The sequence below is a fragment of the Lithobates pipiens genome, unplaced genomic scaffold (assembly GCF_037356315.1).
Source record: "Lithobates pipiens isolate NorthernLeopardFrog02 unplaced genomic scaffold, aLitPip1_a1.2 Scaffold_23, whole genome shotgun sequence".
Lineage (NCBI taxonomy): Eukaryota > Metazoa > Chordata > Amphibia > Anura > Ranidae > Lithobates > Lithobates pipiens.
This window is the reverse complement of record NW_027507785.1, coordinates 130,632,455-130,650,444: the sequence shown is the minus strand read 5'-3', so window position 1 is coordinate 130,650,444 and position 17,990 is coordinate 130,632,455. Positions and strand designations below refer to the sequence as shown.

Sequence of the window (17,990 nt, the reverse complement as noted above, 5' to 3'; positions counted from 1 at the left end):
AAACACCAGTGTGAAAGGTGTATAACTGTTAGATTTTATGAGATGAAGGGGAAAAAAATAAAATAAATCGGCCTAACATATTGGCCCAAAAAAATTGGCATCATATATCGCCATGGCGATTTCTAAATATCGGTATCGGCCAGAGAAAAACCCACATCAGTCGACCTCTAGTGTAAACATGAGCTGCATTCAGATTTGCAACACAAAATCCAAACATCTGCATCTAAGAACATGTGCTTTTTGTGCTTATGCGTATAAAATCACGTAGATCCCTTTCACACTGAGGCGTTTTCCACGTGCTAAAGGGCTAAAGTCCCAGTTTGAAAAAGTACTCAGGAGGTGCACCAAATGGAAATTTTGGTTCCGAAACTAAAAAAAAAAAAATGCAGGGTGCACTTGGCCGAAAACAAGTTTTTAATCACTTCAAATACAGGGCACTTTCACCCCCTTCCTTCCCAGCTCTCTGCAGATTCCCCCTCTCCTCCCCCTGAACTCGGGGGGGGGGGGGGGGGGGGGAAGAGGAGAGAGAGAGAGAGAGAGAGAGAGAGAGAGAGAGAGAGAGAGAGAGAGAGAGAGAGAGAGAGAGAGAGAGAGAGAGAGAGAGAGAGAGAGAGAGAGAGAGAGAGAGAGAGAGAGAGAGAGAGAAGAGAGAGAGAGAGAGAGAATTAAAATAAATAAATTATAATAAATAATTATAATAAATAATATAAAATAATAAAATTATAGAAAAAATAAATATATAATAATATTAAGCAATTTTTTCGTTTATTTAAAGTAATAATGAAAATTTTGGTGCACCATTCCCCCCGGGAACACCAATGATGGGCAGCACTATTCCCCCCGGGAACACCAATGATGGGGCAGCACTATTCCCCCAGGAACACATTCCCCCCAGGAACACCAATGATGGGGCAGCACTATTCCCCCCAGGAACACCAATGATGGGGCAGCACTATTCCCCCCGGGAACACCAATGATGGGGCAGCACTATTCCCCCCGGGAACACCAATGATGGGGCAGCACTATTCCCCCCGGGAACACCAATGATGGGGCAGCACTATTCCCCCCGGGAACACCAATGATGGGGCAGCACTATTCCCCCCGGGAACACCAATGATGGGGCTGCACTATTCCTCCCGGGAATACCAGGTGCACTATTCCTCCCATGAACACCAATGATGGGGCAGCACTATTCCCCCCAGGAACACCAATGATGGGGCAGCACTATTCCCCCCGGGAACACCAATGATGGGGCAGCACTATTCCCCCCAGGAACACCAATGGAGGGGCAGCACTATTCCCCCCAGGAACACCAATGATGGGGCAGCACTATTCCCCCCGGGAACACCAATGATGGGGCAGCACTATTCCTCCCGGGAATACCAATGATGGGGCAGCACTATTCCCCCCCGGGAACACCAATGATGGGGCTGCACTATTCCTCCCGGGAATACCAGGTGCACTATTCCTCCCATGAACACCAATGATGGGGCAGCACTATTCCCCCCAGGAACACCAATGATGGGGCAGCACTATTCCCCCCGGGAACACCAATGATGGGGCAGCACTATTCCCCCCGGGAACACCAATGATGGGGCAGCACTATTCCCCCCGGGAACACCAATGATGGGGCTGCACTATTCCTCCCGGGAATACCAGGTGCACTATTCCTCCCATGAACACCAATGATGGGGCAGCACTATTCCCCCCAGGAACACCAATGATGGGGCAGCACTATTCCCCCCGGGAACACCAATGATGGGGCAGCACTATTCCCCCCAGGAACACCAATGATGGGGCAGCACTATTCCCCCCAGGAACACCAATGATGGGGCAGCACTATTCCCCCCGGGAACACCAATGATGGGGCAGCACTATTCCCCCCGGGAACACCAATGATGGGGCAGCACTATTCCCCCGGGAACACCAATGATGGGGCTGCACTATTCCTCCCGGGAATACCAGGTGCACTATTCCTCCCATGAACACCAATGATGGGGCAGCACTATTCCCCCCAGGAACACCAATGATGGGGCAGCACTATTCCCCCCGGGAACACCAATGATGGGGCAGCACTATTCCCCCCGGGAACACCAATGATGGGGCTGCACTATTCCCCCCGGGAACACCAATGATGGGGCAGCACTATTCCCCCCGGGAACACCAATGATGGGGCTGCACTATTCCTCCCGGGAATACCAGGTGCACTATTCCTCCCATGAACACCAATGATGGGGCACTACTGCCACCCCTCCCCGGAACACCATTGGGGCACTATTCCCCCCCCCCCCCCCCCATCATAGAAATGAATGTACTGTACTGACCAAATTGTATAGCCATTAGCTGCTAACTTATCACTTCAGTGTGCAGCTCTGCTTTCATGGCTGCTTCACGCCTCTCTTTTTCTATTCCCTCGGGATGCAGCGGGCATTTTTTGTTTTTTCAACTTTTAAATTAATATTATGTATTTAAATGAATGTGAATTTATTGTCGGCTATTATCGGCCCCTTTCACGCAAAAAAAGTTCAAGATAAATACATCCCTTTAAAGTCTACGTATGTCTTCACAATGGTCCGTTGCGCTTCCATTGTGATGTTAATGCTTGCTGCATTTCTGATCAGTTAAAGGGGTTGTAAACCCTCATGTTTTTTCACCTTAAGGTTGAATATATATTTATTTGCAAGATCAATGAAAGTTCAGTAATACAAAATGACAAAAGTACAAAAAGTACATAAGTACATAAGTATGTCAGAACCTTATGTGTAATATTACATTTTAACTTCTATGTTTTTATCCCAGATAGAGGGAGAGGTAAGCTGACAGGGAGGGCGGGGGAAGGGGAATAGTAAAGGTAGATAGAAACCCCAAAGAAGGTAAGTGTTTGAGAGCAAGGTAGGGGCCCCGCGGCTCTGTGGCTTGTGTGATTACTGACGATAACATCATCAGTGGCCTTAGGGCCCATAACCCTTTAACAGTTAACAAAACATATAAACAAATGTCTTGTGGCGCGTTATCAGCAATTCGTGTCAACCCCCAATGCCAATCTCATAGTAGCTCTCTAACAGCAGGCAGGGGTTAACCCGTAGGTAAGGAGAAAAGCTGATAAAATTTTGATATGTAGGGGCAAAAAAGGGTCTGATGTCTGATCTGCTTAACCCTCTAGATTGTATTCAATAGCCTGACATATTTCGCCTCAAGGGCGCAGACCACCCAGGAAGTTTTCCGAGGCTGAGTGGTGGCGCCATATGGACCACAGTGTGACGAATTTGTCATACCTGTCGTCAACCTTCGCCTGTAGCTCCTCCATGACCATCACATCATTAAGGATGTCGACCCATCCTACTATAGACGGGGTACAATCCTTTTTCCAGTAAAGGGTGATATTATGGCGGGCAGCAGAGAGAAGAGGAGGCAATTTTTGTGCGACTTAATGGAGCCCGGTATGATGGACAGGAGAGCAACCAAGGGCGAAGGGGACAAGGCAGTCTGATACATAGCATTATACGTCTCAAAAACCTTATCCCAGAAAGGACGGACCTTAGCACATTCCCACCATGTTGTTCCTTTTCCTCCGTGGCATCTCCAGCACATATCCGTTGATCCGGGGAACATCTTGTATACCGAGACTGGAACTCTGTACCACCGTGAAATCAGTTTGTAATTCTTCTCCTGAGTAAATCCTAATCTGGAGGATTGGTGGGCAAGTATGAAGGCTGTTTGCCATTGCGTTGGGATAATCTCCGCGCCAACGTTACTGGACCATTTGTGAATGTATATTGGAAGAGAGGTGTAGGTGGAAGTTTGGATATCTTTATAGAGCAGAGATAAGGTATGTTTAGGAGTGTGTGGGAGGGTGCAGAGTTCCTCAAACAGGGTGAGCGGTCTATGGATACGACCGGAAGTGTGTAATGACCTACAAAATTGGTTTAGGGATTGCATGGAAAGCCAGTCCAAACAGGTCGAGGGCCATGGTGTTGACAGCTCTCTCAGTTGTCCGGTGGAAGGATGAACAAATTGATTAGCCATAGGCCAGTCCTCTCAGCGGTATGCCCCAACATGTGTGCATTATCAAAGAGGGGGGAGAGAGGACTGGGGTCCGTAGACAGGCCGAGTTTACAAGACGTCTCATACCATTTGGTAAGGACCGCCAACGTTAACGGGGAAATCTGTCGGAGCGAGCGATATTTGGCATGGTATCCCCATAGGAGGGCTCTGAGGTCAACTGGGACCATATCTTGTTCAATAGCAACTGAGGGTTTAAACAACGGTCTCGGAAACCATTCCAGAAGTCTGGACAATAAGGACGCCGTGTGATACAATTGGAAGTCGGGTAAGCCGGTACCACCTCTGATTTTGGGGGCACAGAGGACTTTATGCTTTAATCTGGAAGGGTGATTTAGCCATATAAATTTAATTATCGTGGAGCGGAGGGAGAGGAAGAAAGCCCTGGGGAGGAGTATGGGTAATGTTTGAAACAGATATAAAGCTTTAGGTAATATATCCATTTTAATGGCGTTCATCCTCCCCCACCAGGTGAGCTTCAATTTGTGCCATGATTCGAGAGAACGCTTAATGTTGGTCAGCAGCGGGCTAAAGTTCAAGAAGTAAATGTCCTGTATGTCCCTAGGGATTTCAGTCCCTAGGTATTTAACTGAGCGTGACTGCCACCGAAATGGAAATTTTCTTTGGATGGCCGTCAGCTCCTGCTGGGGTAGCGAGATGTTAAGGGCTTCTGTTTTTGTGATGTTTAGTTTAAAATTACTATAGCTACCAAAGCGGTCCAGCTCTGTCAGAACAAACAGTATGCTAGTATGGGGCTTCGTGACGTACAGAAGTCATCGGCATAAAGTGACAGCTTGCGGGGAGCTGAAGGGGTGGGAATACCATGAATAGAGGCATTGTTACGTATAGCTTGTGCTAGGTGTTCCACCGTAATTGCAAACAACAAGGACAAAAGAGGACAGCCTTGTCTCGTACCGTTACAAATTTTGAACGGTGCGGACGATTCCCCGTTAGCTGTAACTCGAGCAGTGGGCTGGGAATACAGGGCCATGATTTTCGAGAGCAGTCTAGGACCTCAGCCTATTTGTTGTAGGGATGCCTTTAGGAACGGCGAGCTCACCCTGTCGAATGCTTTTTCAGCGTCGCAGGCCAAGAGGCAGGTGGGGATATTATGTTCTTTAGCGTAGGAGATTAGGTGGAGCATTTTTGTGGCGTTGTCCCTGGCCTCCCGACCAGGGACAAACCCTACTTGGTCACCGTGTATTAAAGAGGGGAGAAGGGGGGCTAAGCGTGTAGCTAGAATTTTAGCGTAAAGCTTCAGGTCAACGTTCAGTAAAGATATGGGGCGATAGACCACACACTGTGTAGTAACTTTCTCGGGTTTGGGGATCACCACTATTTGGGCTTGCAAAAGCGCAAAAGACAGTGGATGGTGGTCGTCCACCTCCTCAAATGCCTTCGCCATTATTGGGGCTAATTGTTGCGCATATTGTTTAAAAAATAGAGGTGTGTAGCCATCTGGGCCAGGGCTCTTGCCCTTCTTAAGCCCTTTTATGGCAACTAAAAAGTCAAATGTGGTTAGTGGTTGTTCCAGGCCTGCCGCCGCTTCTGGGGTTATCCGTGGCAATGCTGTGTCTTGTATGTATTGTAAAAGGTCTGATTGCGAGGAGGGGGATGGGTGTGGTAGCTGCTGGGAGATTGTACAGAGATGAATAAAAGTCTCGGAAATCCGAGACTACTTCCGAGTTTTTGGAGTGTTTTACGTGGGCGGGGGACATAAGGTGTGAGATATTTTGTCTACGTTGTTGGGGGTGGATCGTGCGAGCTAGGTGTCTCCCACATTTATTTGCGTGGGCATAGAAGAAGTGCCTGCCTTTAATACAGGCATTCACAGAATTTGAAGTCCCTACGCGCATTAGAAAGTTCTGCCAATGTCCTAGAGTCCAGGGAACGCTTATGGGAATCTTCGAGGGTAGATATCAGCTTGAACAGTCGGCTGATATCAGCTGTACAGGCTTTTTTTAATCTGGAACCATGCTGTATGAAATTGCCTCGTAACACATTTGAGTGCCTCCCATTTGGTTAGATTAGAGGTTTCATCATGAGCATGGGTCAAGTTAAATTCCACAATCGCTGCGGTTATCGCCGCACTGCACACAGGGTCATTTAAGAGATTGTCAGTCTCCAGGAGTTATGTCTAGGGAGGTGTGGGGGTCTCCCCAACGTCAAATGCACCGGGGCGTGGTCAGACCATATTTTCAGGCCAATCTCGCTGACAGGGTTACAGTCTAACATTGATTGGGAGATAAGAATGTAATCAAGCCTACTGTAGGAGTTATGTGCAGGAGAGTAGTAAGTATAATCTCTCTCAGACCGGTGTAGTACCCGCCATGGATCCACTAGGGACATGTCTTTCAGAGCGGAGCGTATATTAATCAGTATGGATGGTGGTATATTCAACTTACCAGTAGATGAGTCCAGTCTCGGTACAAGTGGTATGTTCAGGTCACCTCCCAGGATCAGACTGTGAGTTCCAAAGGCATGTAGACGGGACGCCACAGAGGAAAGAAATCGGTACTGATTCTGATTTGGAAAATAAACATTAGCAATGGTTAAAACAGTTTGCTGAACCTGTAGTTTCAAAAAATACATATCTACCCTTAGGGTCTATTTCTTGATCAAGTACGGTAGGGTTAAAGGAATTATGGAAGGCCACGGAGGCCCCTCTTGTTCTAGCGTCGGGGTTGGTACTGTGAAACCAAGTCGGGTAAAGTTTGTCAGAGATGGAGGGGATTTTATCTGACCTGAAGTGAGTTTCTTGTGTTTTTTCACCTTAATGCATCACTAAACAGCCCACCAGCCCCAACACCCCCCTCACCATTTTACTCACCTGAGCCCATTTGCTTCTTTGCCGGAGACACGCTATACCTCTCTGGACAGTGTTCTTGGCTCTTGATTGGATAGATTGATAGCAGAGCAACCATTGGCTCCCACTGCTGTCAATCAAATCCAATGACGCCGGGGCCAAGTCCAGCATTCTGTGTCTATGGACGCAAATGCTGGACTCGGGACGATAACCCCCAGGGAGAGTGCTTCTCCTATGGCGTTTACCGATGCGGGGGAAGGGAGGGCGGGGGGAGGAGCCACGAGCGCCATTGTAGGACCCAGAAGACGATGATTGGGGCCACTCTGCAAGAAAAACTGCACAGTGAAGGCAAGTATGATTTTTTATTTTTTTTTTATTTAAAAAAAAAAAAAAAAAAAAAAAAAACGCACAAAAAAAAAAAAAAAAAAAAAAAAAAAAACATCAAACCTCCCTGTGCATTGAAAACTTAGAAAGAACCCATGTTACATTTTTGAGTCACATGTCCAATTAAAAACACATCGTAAGCATAGTAACATTGTGGTAAAATAGTGTTAGTTTTCTGCGCCATTATCGACACCTTTTTTCTCTTATCGGCAAAATGCTGACAACTCCATTTTCAGTCAATATGTTTTGGTCGCCAAAATTTCGGTGCATCTCTAAAATCATGTGTTTATAAGCATGTAAGTTAGAGTGGTTGTAAACGTCAGACACAAAATATGAACATAGCATTTCTCTCTACAGCGTGTACTTGTCTCAGTTAAAGAGGAAATAAATCCTGATGAGTTTACTTCCTCTTTCATTCCCTGCAAAGATAAAGGCATAATGGACACTTACCTGACACAGGAGCCAGCGAAGTCACCGCTGTCCCCTGTAGCACGGCGCATCCATCTTCTGGGTGGGTCTCGCCGCTCCGCAGCTGTTATTCGGCAAAGCCCTCACTCCCGCATTCGCACGGGAGCCCCCACTCGCGGCATATCGCCGCTGACTGCGGCGTGCTCAGTGCATCTGCGTCCCGCTGTCTACGGCGCATGCGCCGTAGAGAGCGGTGCCTGTCTTTCGACAAATATCTCCTAAACCGTGTAGGTTTAGGAGATATTTCTTGGACCTACAGGTAAGCCTTAATCTAGGCTTACCTGTAGGTCAAAGTTGGTTGTAAGGGTTTACAACCACTTTAAGAGCACCAACTGTCATTTCGTTCTGCTGTTTCTTTCCTCTGCGATCACTAGGAATCACTTCTGACAAGTTTTCTTGACACTAGAGCTGAAAAATGAATCATAAAAAAAAATAAACATTATATTTAAAAAAAAAAAAAAAAAAAAAAATGCGATCTCGATTCAACCTCTTCACAATCCTAACCTGGCATTGCCATGATTCATGTAACAAGTGCAGAGCCTTTCTCTGCTCAGATCTGTCAAAAAAATAAAAATAAAAAGGCAGCTGGCAAAGTTTGTCACAACATTGCTGAGAGATAAAAAGAAACATTGTAAAATTGTGCTCTTTTAGATCAAAGGGATGAACTTCAGTCTGCAAATGAGGTCAGTTTAACCACTTAAAAGTGGAGTTCTGCCCCTCCTCTCTCTGGCGCCAGCATTGTAAGTGTGGGCACCCAGCTGAGTCTTCAGACACAGGTACCCACTGCGCATGCATGAGCTTCACCAGGTGCCATGGCTGGCAATCATCTGGGACCTGTGATGTGTCCCAGATGATTGTCGAGAGGGAGGGGGGAGAGGTGATCTCACTTCTGGTGCCACGGTGCGGCAGGAGGAAGTGGGAGCTGGAGCCCTCTGAAAAGAGGGTACCGGCTCCCCCCCATCCAAAAAAATTACATGCCACCCCCTTTAAAGCGGAAGTTCCATTTTTGGCTGGAACTGCGCTTTAACCACTTAAGGACCAAGCCTCTTGTTCACATGCAGTGTTTACATGTTTAAAACTGTTTTTTTTGCTAGAAAATTTACTTAAAACCCCCAAACATTATATATTGTTTTTTTCTAACACCCTAGAGAATAAAAATGGTGGTCATTGCAATACTTTTATTTTTTACACCATATTTGCGCAGTGGTCTTACAAGCGCACTTTTTTTGGTAAAAAAGCACTTTTTTGAATAAAATAAATAAATAATAAGACAACAGTAAAATTAGCCCTTTTTTTATATTGTGAAAGATAATGTTACGCTGAGTAAATTGATACCAAACATGTCACGCTTCAAAATTGCGCCCGCTCGTGGAATGGCATCAAACTTTTACCCTTAAAAATCTCCATAAGCGACATTTAAAAAATTCTACAGGTTGCATGTTACAGAGGAGGTCTAGGGCTAGAATTATTGCTCTCGCTCTACCGATCGTGGAGATACCTCACGTGTGGTTTGACTACCGCTTTCATATGCGGGTGTTACTCACATATGCGATCGCTTCTGCGCGCTAACTCGTCGGGACGGGGAGTTTAAAAAAATAAATAAAAATTGTTCTTATTCATTTTACTTGATTTTTATTTTTAGAATGTTTCAAAAAAAATTTAAATAATAATAATAATAATAATAATAATAATATTATTATCATCACTTTTATTCCTATTACAAGAAATGTAAACATCCCTTGTAATAGAAAAAAAGTATGATGGGTCCACTTAAATATGACATCTGGGGTCAAAAAGTCCTCAGATATCATATTTGGACTTAAATGCAAAAATAAATAAATAAATAAATAAATTAATTAAAAAAAAAGGTAATTTGAAAAAAATGGCTCCGGTAAGCAGCGGAGGGCACGGGATAGCAGCGGGAGGGGGGGGGGTACCACCTCTCCCTCCGCCGATAATGGTGATCTCACGGCGAACCTTCCATGGAGACCATTATCGTACACACAATCGGCGCCTGAAGAGATGATATCTCAGTTGTGGCAGCAGGTGCTGCCGTTACCGAGATATCCCTCTTCAAAAAATGGACGTACAACGTCGTGTGGCGGTCGTAAAGTGGTTAAAGACTAAAGCCCCATACACACTATTTTCTGTTGATTTTTTTCCTTCAGATTTACCAAAACCATGTAAAATGAGGTCAAACCTTAGGAGTTTCAATTTGTATGCAATCAGGCACTACAAGGTTTTGGTAAATCTGAAGACAAAAATCAGCAGAAAATCAGATTTTTTTTAGAAAACGATACACTTTAATGAAATAAACGAAACAGTAAAGGTAGCCCAAATGTTACGTATAATGTTGCGCCGAGAATTGTGATCTTTATTCTAAACAAAGAAAAAAAATTGTGATACTCATTTTAGCCAGAATCATGCAGCTCTGACACCCAGAGAAAAAACAGGTGACAGGGGAGGGAGCTCCAGCTGATTGACAGCCACAGCCCTGTTCCTGTGTGAAGGGGGGTGCCCCTTCCCTCCAATGAGCAATCCACAGTGGAACTTCAGCTCTCGGCCCCCTTTTTTTGTGAACTTTCAGACAAGTTTTATAAATTCTGGACTTTGAACAGATATAAAGAGAAGAGAAGAGAAGAGAAGAGAAGAGAAGAGAAGAGAAGAGAAGAGAAGAGAAGAGAAGAGAAGAGAAGAGAAGAGAAGACTGCAGATAAACAGATACGACGTGTGTAGAAGGATTTTTATTTTTTTTCCCCACACTGCAGCGGTGCGCTAGCAGGATGGTAAAAAAAGTCCTGCTAGCAGCATCTTTGGAGCGGTGAAGGAGCAGCGAGTATACACCTCTCCTGCCCATTCAAATCAATGGGACAGAGCAGCTATTCTGCCAGCGAAGTGGGTGGTTTTAACCCTTTTACGGCCACTAGCAGGGTTAAAAGCACCCCGCTACCGGCTGAATATCCCCACAAATATGACAGTAAATTGCCGCTAAAGATACTGCTGACGCCCCAGTGTGAAAGGGGACTAAGGGATTATAACCACTACATAAAGGGGGGGGGGGGGGGGGACTATTTTGTACTCATATTAGAGCTGCACAATTATTCGTCAAGAATAGTTATCGCAGTCTTGACTATAGTGTTTCACAATTCTTTCTATGCAAAGAATTCTCTCTGCTCTTCTGAAGCCACAGCCCTCAAAAGAAAGGAAGAGAAAAACTGGGCACTCTGCCAAGAATCAAAACATTCTTTATCAGTTCACTTAAGTATAAACATTGTAACAATTTGTCAATGGAATGGACTTCTTGTATAAGTGAAAAAAGTTTAACCACTTAAAGCGGGAGTCCACCGGGACTCCGCGTTTTTTTTTTTTTTTTTTTTAAAAGCCAGCAGCTACAAATACTGCAGCTGCTGACTTTTAAAATAGTGACACTTACCTGTCCAGCGCGCCCGCGATGTTGGCACCCGAAGCCGATCTCTAGATCGACACTGGAGTGCTGCCACCGCCATCTTTGGTATGGGAATCAGGAAATGGAGCCTTTCGGCTTCATTTCCCGGTTCCCTACTGCGCATGCGCGAGCCGCGCTGCGCAATGAGGATGGTCCCCACTGCCTCTGGGATCTGTGTGTTTCCCAGCAGGCAGCGGGGCACTTGCGGGAAGGGGCGTAAGTTACGCCCCTTTCCGCAGAGAGCTATCCCGGAAGTGGGTGCAGTTACCTGGATTATCCAGGTAACTGCACCCCCCTCCCCCCTGAAAGATGCCGATTGTGGCACCGCGGGGGGGGGGGAGGGTTCCGATGAGCGGAAGGTCCACTTTAGGGTGGACCTCCGCTTTAAAGCGTATGCGTAAATTATATATATATATATATATATATATATATATATATATATATATATATATATATATATATATATATATATATCTCTTACTTGTAAGTAATAAAAAAAAAACGATCTCCTAAACCTGTATGGTTTAAGAGATATTCCCCTCCCAATGAGCCACTGACTGCAGGAAAGAAATCGCGCATGCGTGGGAGTGACGATATCATGGCTCCGGCCACTCACAGCGCCGGAGCTGCGATGCCCGGAAGACACGCCAAGGGAACATGTCAGCTCCCTCGGCGTGGATCGGATGAGATGTCGGGGGCCTCGTTCTAAGGTAAGCATTTCCTAATGAGCTAATATGCGGTGCATACTAGCTCATTATCCCTTTTCCCTTGCAGGTCTAAAAATAAAATAAAAGTCAGCGGGTTTACTCCCACTTTAAACACCAAACCTTTTTCTGACATTCGTTGGTTTCAAGTTAAAATAATTTTTTTTTTTTGTTAGAAAATTACTTAGAACCCCCAAACATTATATATATTTTTTTAGTAAACACCCTAGAGAATAAAATAGTGGTTGTTGCAATATTTTATGTCACACTGTATTTGCACAGCAGTCTTTCAAATGCAATTTTTTTGGGGGAAAAATTACTTTAATGAAAATAAAGTAAAGTTAGCCCATTTGTTTTTTATATGATGTCAAAGATTTTACTTTGCAAGAATCGCAATCTTTTCATTCTAAGCAAAAAAATTGTGATTCTCATTTTGGCTAGAATTGTGCAGCTCTAACTCATATACATCGACATTGCAAGTTTTTTTTTTAACAACTTCCCATCCCACGCATAGTAATATGGCAGCCGCAAGGGAGCAGATTTGCGTGTCGGGCAGCCACGATTGCTTGTCACAGAGCAGGGACGTGGATCTGTGTGTATAAACACAAATCCACGTCCTATCAGGGGAGAGAAGAGATCGTGTGTTCCTTGTATATACGGGTAGGAACACCGATCTGCCCACGCCCCCAGTCAGTCCCCTCCCCCTACAGTTAGCTAGTACCTAGGTAACACATTAAACCCCTTCCCTGCCAGTGATATTGATACAGTAATCGTTGCAAATTTATAGCACTGATCGCTGTATAGTTGTCAATAGTCTCAAAATAGTGTACAAAAAAAAATGTCTGATCTGTCCGCCACAATATCACAGTCCTGGGAAAAAAAAAAAAATAATAATAATAAAAATATGAATACGAATACTTTATTAATAATAATAATGTCATAAATCTATCCCCTATTTTGTAGGCGCTATAAATTTTACACAAACAAAATCAATATATGCTTATTGCTTTTTTTTTTTTACCAAAGATATGTAGAAGAATATACAGGTCCTTCTCAAAAAATTAGCATATTGTGATAAAGTTCATTATTTTCTGTAATGTACTGATAAACATTAGACTTTCATATATTTTAGATTGATTACACACAACTGAAGTAGTTCAAGCCTTTTCTTGTTTTAATATTGATGATTTTGGCATACAGCTCATGAAAACCCAAAATTCCTATCTCAAAAAATTAGCATATCATGAAAAGGTTCTCTAAACAAGCTATTAACCTAATCATCTGAATCAACTAATTAACTCTAAACACCTGCAAAAGATTCCTGAGGCTTTTAAAAACTCCCAGCCTGGTTCATTACTCAAAACCGCAATCATGGGTAAGACTGCCAACCTGACTGCTGTCCAGAAGGCCATCATTGACACCCTCAAGCAAGAGGGTAAGACACAGAAAGAAATTTCTGAAAGAATAATCTGTTCCTAGAGTGCTGTATCAAGGCACCTCAGTGGGAAGGAAAAAGTGTGACAGAAAACGCTGCACAATGAGAAGAGGTGACCGGACCCTGAAGAAGATTGTGGAGAAGGACCGATTCCAGACCTTGGAGGACCTGCGGAAGCAGTGGACTGAGTCTGGAGTAGAAACATCCAGAGACACCGTGAACAGGCGTGTGCAGGAAATGGGCTACAGGTGCCGCATTCCCCAGGTCAAGCCACTTTTGAACCAGAAACAGCGGCAGAAGCGCCTGATCTGGGCTACACAGAAGCAGCACTGGACTGTTGCTCAGTGGTCCAAAGTACTTTTTTCGGATGAAAGCAAATTTTGCATGTCATTCGGAAATCAAGGTGCCAGAGTCTGGAGGAAGACTGGGGAGAGGGAAATGCCAAAATGCCTGAGGTCCAGTGTCAAGTACCCACAGTCAGTGATGGTCTGGGGTGCCATGTCAGCTGCTGGTGTTGGTCCTCTGTGTTTTATCAAGGGCAGGGTCAATGCAGCTAGCTATCAGGAGATTTTGGAGCACTTCATGCTTCCATCTGCTGAAAAGCTTTATGGAGATGAAGATTTCATTTTTCAGCACGACCTGGCACCTGCTCACAGTGCCAAAACCACTGGTAAATGGTTTACTGACCATGGTATTACTGTGCTCAATTGGCCTGCCAACTCTCCTGACCTGAACCCCATAGAGAATCTGTGGGATATTGGGAAGAGAAAGTTGAGAGACGCAAGACCCAACACTCTGGATGAGCTTAAGGCCGCTATCGAAGCATCCTGGGCCTCCATAACACCTCAGCAGTGCCACAGGCTGGTTACCTCCATGCTACGCTGCATTGAAGCAGTCATTTCTGCAAAAGGATTCCCGACCAAGTATTGAGTGCATAACTGAACATAATTATTTGAAGGTTGACTTTTTTTGTATTAAAAACACTTTTCTTTTATTGGTTGGATGAAATATGCTAATTTTTTGAGATAGGATTTTGGGGTTTTCAGGAGCTGTATGCCAAAATCATCAATATTAAAACAAGAAAAGGCTTGAACTACTTCAGTTGTGTGTAATGAATCTAAAATATATGAAAGTCTAATGTTTATCAGTACATTACAGAAAATAATGAACTTTATCACAATATGCTAATTTTTTGAGAAGGACCTGTATAATCGACCTAACCAGATTTGGGATATTTTGTTTATAGCACAAAAAAAAAAAAAAAAAAAAAAAAACCATACGCAGAGGTTTCGTGCCCCCCCCCCCCCATTGCTGGACCCTTTGAAAGGTAAGTGTCCAATTATTAAAAGTCAGCAGCTGCAGTATTTGTAGCTGCTGACTTTTTTTTTTCTCAAATGGAAACTTCTCTTTAAAGCTGCAATAAAAACACTAAAATATGAATAATTAAAAAAAAAAAAAAAAAAATCACCTGCAAGACAATAGCATAATGTGCTAGTATGCATTGCATTTATTGCATTAGGACCAAGTTCCCGCAGCACGCCCAGTCACCGCTGAGGCAGCTGATGTGTTCCCTCTGTGTCTTTCTGGTTCACGGGCTCTGGTGCTGTGAGTGGCCAGAGCCACGATGACATCACTCCCACACATGCTGGAAGGGACTGACGATCCGCCGGACCTTCAGAGCGCATGCAGGGTGAATATCTCCTAAACCGTGGAGGATTAGGAGATATTCATTTTACCTACAGGTAAGCCTTATTGTAGGCAAAAATAACCAAGCGGGGTATACATCTGCTTCAGTGATCAGTACAAGGATTACAGCGATGTGAATGCAGCCTTAGGCATGGAATAAAAGTTCCTTCATAAATGATCAGTACACAGATGGGTTTTTCTATTTCTGTCCTATTTCCTCAGTGGTATAGGTGTATGGACACATCTCTGGCACAGATTTGTGAATGCCGTTCATGCGTATACACCTGTGTGAATGTCCCCAATGAACACAGGGGAGCCGCATTCAGATCAGAAAAAAAGAAAAAGAAAGGATTGCAAGCCTAGGTTCACATTGTGAGCGATTTATCATGAGATTTGACAAAATCGGCAGTAACGTCCGAATCGGTGCGATTCCCAACAGTAGTTTCTGTATTACTTTTGATGACTTTTGGGTGCGATTTTCATAGACATCGGTGCAGCACCTCGCATAGATGTCTCTGAAATTGCCCCGAAGTGTCAGGAATGAAATTGTGCGAGTTCAGCTGAACTTGCCCAGTTGATTCCAGCGGTCTGTGTGAACCCTGGGCTAGATGTGTTTTCTATAGCTGTGTGAGGCCTTCCCATCTGTAATGATTAGGTCCGTGTGCAGCTGGCCTATAGGGAACAGGCAGCACCTGTACTGGGAGTGTGGGCCTGGCAAGCTCAGGTCTGCCCAGCAGCAGATATGATGATGTAAGCGCTCAGCCCAGAGCGTTACCTTGCTGTGTTCCGCCTGTCAGGGACATAGAGAAGAGCCCAGGGCTGGGGCGGTCTGCTGAGGACATAGAAGCACAGAAGACATAGAAGCACACTGTGAAGGTGCCCACCTCCAGTACATGAAGAGTGGGAGGTGAGGAGAGCCCCGACCGCACACTAGGCCAGCCACATCCAGGAGCAACAGGCGGCCCCTCAGCCAATCACAGGCCAGTATCCAAGGCACCTCGGAGACTCCAGACCACAAATAAGGGCGCCAAGAGGTCGTACGCCGAGGGCCAGCCAATCAGCAGCGCCCACACAAACCGAACCTCCGTGGGCATACCGTACATTTAACACAAGCTGCCCTCCTTCTCCTTACCGGTATCAGTAAAAGCGTCAGACATTCGGGCCCGAAGCAGACAAGGACACCTGAGAGACTCCAGGTAGAAGAGGCGGTCGACAAGCAGCTCATACACTCATTAGACAGCTGTGTGATGGGGAGCCTCAGGATCCGCTATTCAGCGCATGCGCCGCAGCCTTTCTCTCTGTACACTGCCAGCCTAGTGCTGTGTGCCTAGGAAGACGGACAAGTGTGAACGTCATTGAATCCCTGCATTCTCCGCCCATCTCCATAGGATGGGCGGGAGCGCCACGTGACGTCAGCGACTGTTTAAAGGGATGGGTTACGTTTACTGAAACTGCTGTGAGATGTAAACAGAAACTGATTAGTGAGATGATCATCACGGCCATGGAATCCGACAGGATGTGGCTGGGTAATGACGAATACAAGATACAGATCTATACAGGCGGTTACATGAGAATATGGCCCAGTACAGTGATCCTATGACATTCATCGATTGTGTATTGCAGCAGCAATGAGCAACAGGCTATCAGCTGTGTATACACGCAGGGCTCAAGTCCTATGGGAACGGAGTTCCTGTACTTTTTCCACAACAGGAACTCCCATTAGCAGCCGTGTCCTGCAAGACTTTGAAGTATGTGAGCTGTGTGGCAGATGCTACACCAGCAGCCACCGACACAGCCCGCAATACGAAGTGACGCACACCAGGGGCGGACTGACCATTCAGGTATTGCCAGTAGGGGGCCCCATGACAGCTTCCGCTTCGATCTACCTGTCAATCACAGCTAACTGATGGGTAGATCAGGTCCCTGCTGCTAAGAGATTGTATTTAGTCAGACCTCTCGTGATGCGCTCCTCCCCGCCAGCCCCTCCTGATTTTCTGTCTCCTCATCTCCCCCCCCCCCCCCAGTCTCCTGCATACTCGCTCTGTGTGTCCTGCTGAATCCCCCCCCCCCCCTCTTCTATCTTCAGTGCCATATGATGAGAGAACCCAGAGGAGAAGAACAGCTATTCTGCTCACAGGACATGCAGGGAGAAAGGTGAGCTGAGGGAGGAACATCAGTTTGGGGTGGTAAGCTGAGCACAATACCTGGCAAAGTTTAATGCCAGGAGGGAAGTTTATGTGGAAATATGTGAAGGGTTGGAATAGCAGCGAGTGTGTGTTGAAGCCCTGCAAAGTTTGCAGCCCCCCAAGCTAACATACATCTCCTAAGCAGGAACACATCACTATTAGACATGTGCAGAGTAAAATATTTCGTTTCGGAATTTCGTTTTCGTCCGAAAACTTAATTTATTTAGTTACTCCCGAAATTCGTTTTTATTTATTTCGTTTTTCGTTCAAAAATTGCATTCGTCCGAAAATCCACATGAATTACGGTCGAATCTGTCTTTGAAGGCTTATGGTGTCTGTCGAATGTATAAAGAAGATTCGACGGAGCTAGTATATAGCATATTTTAGAACCCCTGTTAAAGTCTATGGGACTCCAACATTCAAAATCTAAAGTGCTAATTGTAAAGACTAATTTGCAAGTTACTGTCCTAAAAAGTGTTTGGGGACCCGGGTCCTGCCCCAGGGAACATGTATCAATGCAAAAAAAAGTTTTAAAAACGGACGTTTTTTCAGGAGCAGTGATTTTAATAATGATTAAAGTGAAACAATAAAAGTGTAATATTCCTTTAAATTTCTTAGGGGGGGGGGGGGTGTCTATAGTATGCCTGTGAAGGGGCTCATGTTTCTGGTGCTTAGAACTGTCCCTGCACAAAGTGTCATTTATGCAGGAAAAAAAGTCCTTTAAAATCACTCGCAGCTATTATGAATTGTCGGCTCCGTAATACAGAGAACACTCTTTGAAAGTCATTGATAAATAAATAAATAAATAGATTTA

At 45.0% G+C, this 17,990-nt stretch overlaps 1 protein-coding gene across 5 annotated transcripts in view; it reads right to left on the bottom strand.

Annotated features, from left to right (window-relative positions):
• The window catches only part of TMEM184B (transmembrane protein 184B), a 337,694-nt gene extending 321,367 nt beyond the window's left edge, over positions 1-16,327 (bottom strand). For 2 of the 5 annotated variants that reach the window (XM_077452366.1, XM_077452368.1), the window contains exon 1: positions 16,123-16,283. Coding sequence is in view for 2 of the 5 variants with exons in the window: in XM_077452364.1 (XP_077308490.1) it covers positions 16,123-16,215 (93 nt within the window). In the remaining 3 variants the exon portion in view is untranslated. Of the gene's footprint in view, positions 1-6,467; positions 6,586-16,122 lie in introns of all 5 variants that reach the window. The other 3 variants (XM_077452367.1, XM_077452364.1, XM_077452365.1) reach the window with 3 other exon arrangements.
• Positions 16,328-17,990: the final 1,663 nt, after the last annotated feature.